The 12,958-nt window shown below is 33.0% G+C and overlaps 1 protein-coding gene across 2 annotated transcripts in view; it reads left to right on the top strand.

Moving 5' to 3' along the window:
- Positions 1-12,958, top strand: part of prex2 (phosphatidylinositol-3,4,5-trisphosphate-dependent Rac exchange factor 2) — a 258,834-nt gene that overhangs the window by 62,567 nt on the left and 183,309 nt on the right. For both annotated transcript variants that reach the window (XM_001923322.6, XM_073940635.1), the window contains exons 7-10: positions 415-548; positions 639-742; positions 9,069-9,218; positions 11,995-12,139. In XM_001923322.6, coding sequence (XP_001923357.1) covers positions 415-548; positions 639-742; positions 9,069-9,218; positions 11,995-12,139 — 533 coding nt within the window. The remainder of the gene's footprint in view (positions 1-414; positions 549-638; positions 743-9,068; positions 9,219-11,994; positions 12,140-12,958) is intronic.

The raw sequence follows: 12,958 nt of genomic DNA on the forward strand, positions 1-12,958 counted from the left end.
TGTGTCACCATTCAAAACTAAAGCTCTCCTTTTCGCTAATAATGTCTTATTGCTCATCGTCATAAATTAAAATAATGACATGTGACAGCTCAGCGGAATCTGTCGGACTCTGAAAAACAAACTGTGTAGCTCTGACCAATGTAAGAGTTTACTCGCATGTGACTTGTTTGAACTATTTTGGTCCGTTTAGAATTTTTTCTGTGTAAAATTGAAATACACCAAGACCAAAAAATAACATTGTAACAATTTCAATCCCAGTTTTGAAATAAAACAAGTGATCCACAAGTGTGAAAGCAACCTTAATAATAGACTGGTAATAAACCAGTAGTAAATAATCCAGGTTTAATACATTGTTTTTCTTGTTCACTTTTAAAGTTAGTATTCAATGTGTGTGTGTGTGTTTTGCTCTCTCAGGGCTCCAACATCACAGACAGCTGTACAGAGATGCTCATGCAGGGCATTCTGCTCAAGATCTCTGCGGGAAACATCCAAGAACGAATCTTCTTCCTTTTTGACAACCTGCTGGTTTACTGTAAGAAGAAGAACAGGTGAGCCTTCAGTTTACCTGTCAAATCATTGCTGTGTATGCTGTTTAATGAGAGAACAGAAGAGCTGAAAGTGCCGCTTCTCTCATGCAGGCGCTTGAAGAACAGTAAAGCAGCCACTGAGGGCCCGCGCTACCTGTTCAGAGGCAGAATCAACACTGAGGTGATGGAGGTGGAGAATGTGGATGACGGGACAGGTGTGTGTTTTATTCACAGAGATCACTGTGTTGCCAATCAATATATAGATTCCCCTTGAAATAAAATCCATACATCATTTACAGACCTACATGTCATTTATCTATGTCAGATTTTTGTTTTTGGATCTCGGATGATAGTATCAAAGTTTGTAATATTATTTTGATATTTTAAAAAATTTTAGGTAATGTTTTAATAATTTGAGTTTGTGTTATGTCTGTGTAGCTTTTTATGATTTATTTTGATTAGATTTTTGTCAAACTTAATGAAAATGAGAAATTTTGCAAGAAAAGTAGCATTTTTCTTTTGTTAACTTTTAGGATTTATAATAACGATAATGATATATTTTTTATTATATACCATAATGATTTATTATTTTTAATTTAATTTTAAATACACAATTAAAATACAAAATTTAAAAAAATTATAATTTTTATTTTATTTTATTATTTTTTATTTCATTTTATTTTTAATTTATAATTAAAATACACAATTTAAAAAAAATGTGTAATTAATTTTATTTCATTTCATGTCATGTTTTATTTTATTTTATTTAAAATGCATAATTAAAATACACAATTTAAAAAAATCTAACATTTTATTTTAATTTTATTTTTAATTTATAATTAAAATACACAATTAAAAATGTAAAATAACTTTTTTATTTTAATAAGTATAACTAAGCTTACCTAATTTTAAATCAATTTTTCTTTAAAATGCATATTTAAAATACACAATATAAAATAAATTGAACATTATTTTATTTTATTTTATTTTAAATTTATAATTATAAAACTTTTAAAAAATATAATTATTTAATTTTAGTTTACTTAATTTTAAATACATAATTAAAATACACAATTTAAAAATATATAATTATGTTTTTATTTCATTTTAAATATGAAAATACACCTTTTAAAAAGTATATAATTATTTTATTTATTTATAATATTTATTTTATTATAAATAACACATTTTTAAACATAATAGTTTTAATAACTCATTTAATAACTAATTTCAAGTAATAATATATGTATTTTATCTTTGCCATGATGACAGTACATATTATTTTACTAGATATTTTTCAAGACACTTCTACACAGCTTAAAATGACATTTGAAGGCTTAAATAGGTTAACTAGGTTATTAGATTGGGGTAATTATTGTATATCAATGGTTTGTTCTGTGGATAAGCAGAAAATTATAGCTTAAAGGGGCTAATAATTTTGACCTTAAAATGTTTTTTAAAAAATAATACATTTTATTTTTTTATTTATTTTATTTTTATTTGTTATTTAAAAAAAGAAAAAAATCTCTCTCTCTCTCTCTCTCTCTCTCTCTCTCTCTCTCTCTCTATATATATATATATATATATATATATATTATTATTTTTTTACTTCAAGTTGAAATAAGTAATCAGCAACTACATTTTTTAAATCATGTAATAGAAATGTGTGTGTGTGTGTGTTTAGTTTTGGCTTATTATAATAACTCCAATCTGTCATCCTGACAGTAATTCTACAGAACACAGCATAAAGAAAGTCAGTCGTTTTAATGTCCTGGCTGGAACTGTTAAGGATATCACATCAGGCATAATCACTTTTATTGGAAATTAATTGATTTATTTTCAAATAACTGAGTCTTAAAGCCTACAGCTTTCATTTTCTCAAATCCGCTGTTTCAGAGTGTGTGGGGTGAGCGTTTAACTACTTTAGCAGCTAAAGGTTAGAAAAATGGCATGTTCTGGGCAGGATGACAAACGCTTGGAGCCCGGTGACTGGATGAACTCTTGAGATGAGTGTGTTTTGGCGAAGTAGAAGCCCTGATTATCAGTTATATTTGTAGAGGCAATCATTTGCTCCCTGGCGGACCTAATATCTGGCTCCTCTGGAGATGGATGGTTTTCAGTCCAAGAAATCTAAACAAAGTCATTGCTGCTGGATTTCGCTTGAGGGTGTTTTCCCATTCTCCCCAATGACTCTGTGTAAAACCCAGACGAAGACTATTATTTGCGTGTAATGAAAGCTGTTAGGTTGATGGAGACTTCCTGTGCATGACTGTAAAAGTCAAAGATGGAGCATTTCTGTTTGATTTGCATTTCATTTGTTTGATTTAAAGAAATAGCACTTGTAGAGTCAGAAATTCACAGAGGTTTGTGGGTAAAATGACACCAAAATGACCAAAATCTCCACCCATATATATATAAACCACTGTTGTCCAATGACTTGCCTAATTAATGCCTTGTTAACCTACAGTAAGTAATCATTTTGAACCTGTACTGGTATTTTGTAAAATGACCAAAAAAAAAAAAAAAAAGATTACATATCACACCGTTTAAATAGCAAATGCTGAAAATGAGACTCTGATTGGTTTATTTTCAAAACACACCTATAATTCATTTAGAGAATAAGCTCAACACCGTTAGACCATGCGCCAAAGCGCAAAGTGGATTTTTACGTCCTTAAAATAGCAAAAGTGGATTATGTTATGCCCTTAATGAATAGCCGCGTTTCCACTATCGCGCCTAAAGCGAGCAAGCCAGGGTGAGCCAAGGCCAGTCGCATTTCCACTGTCACTTCCGGGGCTTAATCGTGCCAAATCGGGGCTTTCTTGGGGCCAGCGGCCGGCCTTTTTCAGCCCGCCGAATACCTTGGGCCAAAGAAGACCAACTGGGGCTCAGGGGCAGAGTGAAAGGAGAGGCGGAGTGTGGACACAGTTTTCCGATCGCACACGAGTATGCACCAAACAAATAAATAAATAAGGGAAAGAAAACATCTAGCCTTATAGGCTGGGGTCTTTTTGCTTATGATCGCCCTTATGTTTCCCTTTTAAATGTAAGGCTGTTGCATAAAATAATAAAGTTTTAATTTACAGTATAAGTGACTTTTCTTTGCTCCGTCCTCCTTGATGTTTCAATAACGCTTAATAATCTTTACACCATATTAAAGACACAGCAGACAGTAAAGGTTTTCAAGAGTTTTTTTTAAGGATAAAAGGTGTGTTTGTGCGCGTTTAGATGCCTGTATGTGTGTGTGAGATCGAGGAAAAGTGCGCTCCCTTCACAGCTCTGTTGATGCCGCGTGGCTTTTTTTCTTTTTTTAAATTTATTTTGGAGATAATACACAATATGAATATAACAGAAAGACATGAAACTTTACAAATTTCTTGTCCACTTTTGTAGGCTCAAAACAATAGTGTCATATCTTCATAGAATAGCCTAAGCCATATTGAAATAATTTAAAGAATTACAAATATCGGATATAATAAAATCGCATTGAATAAATAAACCAATATAAAACTAACAAAAGCTCAACTAATTTAGGTATATACAATAGCTTACATAAATCAAACCGTTTTAAAGCCATATTAAGCCTTTATTTTACAAAGGCCTCTCTGAAAAAAAAAACGATTTTAGATATTTTCTAAAAACAATAAACACAGAAGAAGGTTTAAAATATTAATTTATTAAGTATTTGGATACGATATTAATCAAATCATGCAAACAGAGCATTTTTGGGTGAGTGAAAGCAGAAACTAGGCTACCTTTTTTCTGTAGGCTAGGCTATCTTTTTTCTTAAATACATGAAGAGGTTTATTAGTGGATAGCTGCTGAGCGCAACGAAACATAGGCTATATTTTATTACTTGCTCTTATGTGCTGAAACACTTAACACTTTCCTTAAATACCCTTAAATAAAGGGGAATCACATATTAAGTGTCAAATAGCCCATAGGGAAAAATGTATGTTTCAGGTCTCCCTGGAACATTTGGGCTGAATGTTTGACGGCGTCTATCTAAACGACTATGTTATAAAATTATTTTCTCTTTTCATTTCTCTGTCTTTATTAACCGAGAATTTCTTTGGTGTTATATTATGGATGGTGCGCTCACTGCGCTGGCGAGACCACTCGATTTCGATGCCAACAGTGGGTCGGCGAGTAAATGAATATGATGAATGAGAACACACAGGCCTGTGCTTATAGACATAATGTAATGCTGAACAGTAATGGGTCATTTGTTTGTTTTGGTTGTCTTTATTTGAATGGTTTCGTGATGATGTGATGGTGTGCTTTATCTCCCTGATTCCCGCGGGTGGGTTGTGTGACGTTTTGATTCCGGGGACGTTCTGGGGGCGGGGTTTGCATGACGCGCTGCGAGCTACTAGCCCGACAGTAGAAACGCAAAATGATTTCGGCCTCACTGCTCAACCTCCTGGGCCATTGGCCCGGCCCGGCCCGGCTCGATTAGAGCCCTGGCTTGCACTGGCCCGACAGTGGAAATGCGGCTATTTTGTGCTATGTGCTTTAGATTTTGCGCATGGATCGTCAAAATAGAGCCCCATATATGACAGAAGTTGTTAAAAATTATTAGTCAAAAACTCAAAATAAAATTAAAATCATGAATGAAAACTATTACATCAATTTTCTGAATGATTACATGGGGTGGGACTGCATGTTGCATAGTCTGCATATGTGGTGTATTGGTATTGCCTATGGGCATCGTAAAACTACAAAGTTTAAGGACAAATGGCAGATTACTGCTGTAACTCTATTTGCTCTGTCATACAATAACTCTTAAGTGCTGTGTCATACAATACATTGGGGAAAATAAAATACTGTCATACATGTCATGTTTTTTCCTGTAACATAAGAAAAAGGAGCTGTTGACTTGGAATTGAACAATAAAAACATAAAATAAAATAAAAAACAAACAAAAAAAAATTTAATAACAATGAAATGACAAAAGGACAAAGGCTTTTTGGTGATAGTAGCTTAAAGACAACTGGAAAATGAAATCACATGAATTGCGCAGGGTGTAAAAACCTTGATGGTTCTGTGGGTCTCGTCTATCAAATCTAATCTTTATTTTGTATTTTAACTGAAATCAAGTCAGGTGATTGGCTGGGCCATTCTACAGCTTGATTTTCTTCTCTGACAGCATTTGAGAGTTTCATTGGCTGTGTCATTGTCTTGAATTGTTCACCCTGGTTTCATCTTCATTATCCTGATAATGTAGATGTTGGACTGAAGCAACTAATGTTCATTTACAATGAGGAAGGGCAGAGGGTTGCTGAAGAACTACTGGGAGATTTCAGCTGCTGTCTGGGCTTTTACTGCTTTTCTACGGCTCAGTTTAGCTTCATATGTTCAATACTTTTACCTGCATCATTTCATTCGATTACATATAACTTTATTGGTAAACTAATTTGTTTTGTTTTCTTTGCATATATGGATTTCTTTGGTTGTACTAACATCCGGGGAAAATCTCAAGTCAACAGCACCTTTAGAAATATGTTTTCTGAGAAAAATGTTGATGTGTTCAATACTGATTTCCCCTGCATGACAATAATTGAACATATAAAGCTGTAGTTATTATATTTGAACATATATGAAGCCTATATTTGTAATTGCAATGGTTGAAAAATGGCAAGTTTTGCAAGATTTCAAAATACACGTTACGGATATGACTTATTTTTATGTATATGAAATCGAAACATGAACTTTTGTGTCATTCATGTAATTTGACTATACCAAATTATAATTGTATAATTTGTTTTGTACATTAGTCTGGACACTCAATTACTCTTTTTTATGCATTTCTGAATAACATAATAGAAAAAGGGCATGCACAAAACAAATGAACAAAACATTAAATACAAATATAAGTTAGGTGACTAAACAAAAATAATTGGAATTTTTATCAAATGAAACATAATTGAAAGACTGGAAAACAATAAGAAAATAGGGATAAGCAAACAGCAACAACAACAAAAATCTGTCAATGACTTGCACGGACATGCAAGAAACCCATCCAGGTTTTTTTTATTTTTATTGATACCACTATGTTCTTCAACCTTAACTTTTTTTCTGTTAGCCATTAATAATCCACAAATGATGACGATTATTGTCTCACACGTTTAGGATACCAATTTGTATAAGATTATATTTCAGCACTTGAAATGGATCTTCAACTACATATAAAGTGTTGTTGCACGATTACATCACGTGCCTTTTTGGGAAATGCACATTGAGTTGCAAAATCATTCTCAACTTTTCACATACAGTATACAGTAACACTCTTAAGAGCCAAGAAACATGAGAACTCAGTTTAGCCCAGTTTGTTTACTGATTGATTGAATGTATTTGTTAAAAGTGTTTGACTCAGACGGATTAGAAATAATATGATGACTGCAACCAATGCAAAAAGACTGCTGAAAATCAATTCCTCAAGGTAAATATCAACCCTCAATGGAAAAGTTCATTTCTGATCCCCTGATTACAATGAATTAGAAAAAAATAAATAAATAAAAAATGCCAGCGCTAATGAAACGGGTTGGAAACGGATGGTCCTTGAAATGCGAGTTGAAAGCAATTTGGAAATTGATTCAGTTGAATCAGAGGACTCTGCCTGTGGGCTTGTTATCACACAAGTGCTCGTACAGATGGATGTCTGTAATTTGCTTGATTCCTGCGCTGAACAGAGAGGCGTAATCATTGCAACACAACAGGCTTTCACGGGGGAAAGAAACACAGGCGCCCAGATTGACTGATTATAGAGCGAAAGATTGGCCTGATTCTAATGCATGAGAAAAGAAACGGATCAACACATCTCACCTTATTTTATTATTTATTTTTTGCTAAGGTGTTATTGCATCTGGTTTTTAGGGTGTTACAGTGTCAGATCTTGCCACAGATGCAATCATTAGTTAAATACAGAGATTTTGAGCAAATGCAATGATATACAATGAAATTCAGCAGGCTTTTATATTTCATGTTCATTCACTTTCATGTACACTAACGATCAAAAGTTTTGGGTCAGTAGGATTTTACATTTTTTTTTTAAATAAGCTTCCCGTGTTCACCAAGGCTATACATTTATTTTAAAAAAAAATACAGTATAAATTGTAAACTTGTGATATGTGTTTGCACCATAAAATAAATGTTTAAAAGTAGTTTATAATGTAATTTAATCCAGTGATTTTAATGATAAATTTTCAGTTTCATTAATCACATAATTCCTTCAGAAATCACTCTAATGTTTATTATTGTTATTGTTATAATTAATATTAATATTATTATTATCAATGGTATTAGTAGTTAAAGCAATAATGACTGGAGTAATAACTTAATTTCATTTGAAACTACATACAATAAGAAAGCAGTTATTTAAATAAAAAAAAGGGAAATCTGATGACTTTATTAATAGGTTATTTGAGCCATTGCATAGATGTTTGGAAACAGTCTTCCAAGCTCATGGGAGTCATACACAGTATTCATTATTTTCCCACTGCACAATGATTTTTGATTCTAGTTCTGTTAAGTGACAAGACTTGTCTAAGCAAAGTCAGACCTTAGTGTCCTAATTAAATAATTAAAAATCAAGACATGATCATAAATTATTTAGGTAAATTTAGCATAATCTAGAGGCCTTTGTCTTCCATATAAGCCACTTCTGATACCAAATGATCAACTAAAAGTCAAGTTATTATTTGTTGTTCCTAAAACTTGGATAGGCGACAAGACATTTCTCAGGTAGTGTATATATTAAATTTCAGAGCTGAAATACTGTAGTATTATTAACGTGACTATATGATTACAATTATTTTCTATTTGGATTACATTACATTATTATATGAAATATTTAAATAAATTTGTTAAAAATATTTATATATTTTAAAATTATTATTAGTTTTTTTTTTAAAAAACACAAAATTCTGAATCATGGGGACCCATTTTTCTTTTTAAAGACTTTGAAACAAATCAGAGCAGTTCTTATCCCTTTAAAAAGCAACAACAATGCATGAAACGATTAGGAATCCACCACAGAAAGTATCATTTAAACTTGCTGCGAAGTTCTAAAGGAGCTTGTTCCTTCGAGACATTGATGCAATCAGCGCTTCAAGATGGGCTTTAATTTCTGCCTGTTCTTCAACACTGTTCAAATAGCGTGTCGATTCCTCACGGCCTTGTAATTAGAGCGATCGATTCAGCGCCTGCTGTCTGTGATCCATTTCATTCATGGGCCGTTTTGTTTATTCCCCTTTTTCATGTGGGAATGTTTCATTTGCTCTGAACTTTACTGCTCTCATGGGCTGTTCACACTGCTTTGTTTATGGCCGAGAACATCCATTTTGTCATCTGGGCCGCTTTTGACAGATAGCCTGGCATACAAATGTGGAGGGAAGAAGGCAAGAATGTGAAACGGAGAACAAAACGGGCCACACAAACAAAAGAAAATATGTTTTGGAAAATCCGAGTAAGTGGCCTTAGGAGGGTATAAAAGGCGTCTCTGACTGGCAGACATTGATTATTTGTCGTGTTTTTCTTCAGCTGATTTTCACAGCAGCGGCAACATTGTGAACAACGGCTGGAAGATCCACAACACGGCTAAGAACAAGTGGTTCGTCTGCATGGCAAAGACACCGGAGGAGAAGCAGGAGTGGCTGGAGGCCATCTTAAAAGAGAGAGAGCGACGGAAAAGTGAGTAGTGGTGGGATTTTATCTGATGTTGAGACATATAAAACATAAACATAATGGGTTATTAAGTTCACTGTACAGAAATATTAATAAATCATCAGTTTTACATTACAGTTTTTTTATAATTTTTTTTCTGTTTATGCTTTTGAATTGCATTATAGGAGGTTGATCTTTCTTCCAACAACTTTAAACCTTAAAAAGTGACTTTTATTTACATTTAATGTATATTGTATTGTTGTATATTATGGTACAAAGAGCAGAGCAGAATCTCAATGCAATTTACAACCATGCAATTCACACCCCCCTCCCCCCTGTTAATTAACAGATGTTTTTACAGTGTAGGATAAAAGATAAGTCTTAAATTAGGATGTTATGGCCTCTTTTTAGTGCACAGAATTGGAATGTAATGGACTTATATCATGTTTTGTTATGTTTATCATTCCAGGTTATAAACTAGAAACTAATATGTAATTTTGTGTAATGGCATATTTTTAAACACTATTAGGTAAATATGTCTATTTTTCATAGCATAATGGATGATTGATGGATTTTTTTAGGATTTAATACAAATAATTAATAAAAACTGTGTCTAATTAGATTAATTATTGAACGATTAACATATCACATCTAAACAATCTTTTACAAAGTAATCCATAGTAATCCAAGTAAAATATTACTTTTTGCATAATTGTGCTGGGTCTTTATTTTTATAATCGCAACCTAAAATTCTTAAAAGCTATGGCATTTTTTACTGCTGTGTTTTATGATCCATTTGACTTACAAAGTCCTTGATGTACTGAATATTATGGTTGTTATTTGAAAACTTACATTTTAGTATTCAAAATAAACATACAGTTGAAGGCAACTTTATTATTTAGAGTTGTATTTTGAAGTTTTGATGTACCATATGAAAGCCAAGAATTAATCAACCTCTTCATACACAGATGAATTTTATAAAATATATTGATCTGCCCTCATCCAAAGAAACCCCAGTAAGAGCCAAACGCTATGACACAATGCATAAATGTGCATTAAATACTTATACTCAGCAGTTGTACTCAACATGTTTGTTGTCTCTTCACAAGCATATGCAGCACATTACACAATATATATGGTAAACTAACAAAAGATACATTTAAACAGACTTTGTCTTTTAAAAAAGGATCTACAGTATATACTGCATTTGTGTTCTGATGGCTGGTTAATAAATGTCAGCCTGATCTCAAGAAAAAAGAAGGTATTTTATGTTTTGTCAGATTTGTTTGACTTCAGCCAGATGAAAATGTACGATTTTATAAAGGACCCAAGCATCATTAATGGGATGAGCAAATCATTCTAAATTGTACAAATAGGTACAAATTTATACAAATTAGCCACTTAATCAAAAAGTTACAAACTGCCATGAAGTAGTGTTGGAAATGCTCCTTAAAGCTCATCGTATACTAGATGCGAAGCTCAGTGCCCTGCCACATCTTTTAAAATTCAAAACATTGTTTTCTTTCATGCACACACTGGCATCACCATTCGTTGTCTGCCTGCAAAACCTAGCAACATATAGAAAACAATGTAAAGACCTGATAAAGATTTTCGCTCTATGGCGTCCTTAAAATTAAATTAAAAAATGAAACTGATATCAAGGTTGATAGTTTGCAGTTTTAAATTAGTTTTTTTTTTCTGTAATATTTAAAAATTTGCTGTACATTTCAGTTTAGTTTTAGTTAATTTCATTAATGCTTTTTTTAGTTTGAGTTTACTATTTATTTTGTGAACAGTTCTTTTTAGTTGTTTATATTTAGCTTCGGTTTTAGTTTTAGTAATTCTAATTTAACATGTCCAGTGTCAACCAGAGCAAGGTTTAGGGTTTGCATTCCTTACATTAACTTGTGTGCAAACCTCCTAATAAGATAAGTAAAATAATTGTTTGAACATTTTGAACTGATTTCAAAACCATTCATTCATTCATTTTCTTGTCGGCTAAGTCCCTTTATTAATCCGGTGTCGCCACAGCGGAATAAATCGCCAACTTATCCAGCACGTTTTTATGCAGCGGTGGCCCTTCCAGCCACAACCCATCTCTAAGAAACATCCACAAACACAAACAGTCATACACTACGGACAATTTAGCATACTCAGTTCACCTGTACTAAATGTCTTTGGACTGTGGGGCAAACCGGAGCACCCAGAGGTAACCCACACAAGCGCAGGAAGAACATGCCAACCGAGGCTCAAACCAGCGACCTTCTTGCTGTGAGGCGACAGCACTACCTACTGCGCCACTTCGTCTCCTTGATTTCAAAACAACAATTAAATAAATGTAAAATTAAAAATTGACAATTTAGACAAATGTCTTTACATTAAAAATTATACTGACTATGTAGTTAAACATGCCTCGTTTACATTTTTAGCAAAATTAGAAAAACTGGAATACATACAAATAAGAAAATATTGATTTTTGTTAAAGCCATCTACAGGTAATTCTCAAAACAGCCACAGATTAGGTTTTACGCCAAAGAATGTGCTTATGAATTCTGTAAATTATTATTTATTTTGCGATTTATAATTTTATTTCAGTTAGTATTTCAGTGCTCATTATTAGTTTTATTTATTGTGATTTTTTTTTTTTTTTAAATATATATTTTTAAAAAATGTTGTTTGACCATTGGTATTGGTCTTTAGTTTTCATTTACTAATATAACCTTTATACATACTACTGTGTATTTCAGTATAATTCTGCCTTTCAGAAATTGAAATCTCTCTTTTATTTGTTTATTTTTTCCAGCATTGAGATTGGGCATGGAGCAGGACACCTGGGTGATGATCTCTGAGAAAGGCGAGAAGTTTTATAACCTCATGAGTAAACAGGGCCACCTCATTAAAGACCGCAAGCGAAAACTCACCACCTTCCCCAAGTGCTTCCTTGGAAGGTAGGTCAACAAAAGCTGGACCTCTGTGTGGATAATAGCTGTGGTAGACTTCAGGATGGAGGTTCACACTAGGGTTCATGAACTGTAGTTTATCTGGAGAGCCAGTGACATGCTGAGAATGAGAGTGTGTAGCTGTTGACTGACTGTAGTGATTGAGGACATAACATTTCATTTTGAACACCTTTACTCGCTCATAAATAACTAGGCAGTGGAGTTTAATGGAACTGTGGATGGACAGCATTTGGGGTGAACAGGTCTTAGTCTGCTGGACATGATAAATGGAGCTGAAATAGTAGTCAGGATCAGTTTTATTATCTGGGCTTTTTGTGCTTTTAAATCTGTCCTTTGTAGGGTCTTTCTGTCTTTTTTCCTCTTTTTCTTGAAGAAGTCACATTTAATTTTTTTCTTCTTTTTTTAAAAGTCAGTATGAAATTGGAATTTGTTCGATGGAAGCGTTCAATGATTGAGGTTTGCTACAGGTTGAGCTCGTATGAGTGACAGGTTGTCCCGCCCTTAAGCCAATAAACACATCATTAGAGATGAGATATTTTTAATGAAACATTCCAAGGGCATGTGAGTTAAAAAAACAAAAAAACAAATGTGCATGGATAAATTACAATCACATACTAAATTACGCAATAATACAAATAGTCAGGATTGATTTTATATTGACATTAAAGACATTTGTATTTTACATCTATTTAGCAGTCTAAATCTACTCTGTTTTAGTTCCCTGCACAACCACAGCTTGTTTTTCAGAGAAGTCACATGGGTAGATATTGGATTTATCACTTTCGACCAGGGGTCCGTTCTTCATAC

The sequence above is a fragment of the Danio rerio genome, chromosome 24, assembly GCF_049306965.1.
Source record: "Danio rerio strain Tuebingen ecotype United States chromosome 24, GRCz12tu, whole genome shotgun sequence".
NCBI lineage: Eukaryota > Metazoa > Chordata > Actinopteri > Cypriniformes > Danionidae > Danio > Danio rerio.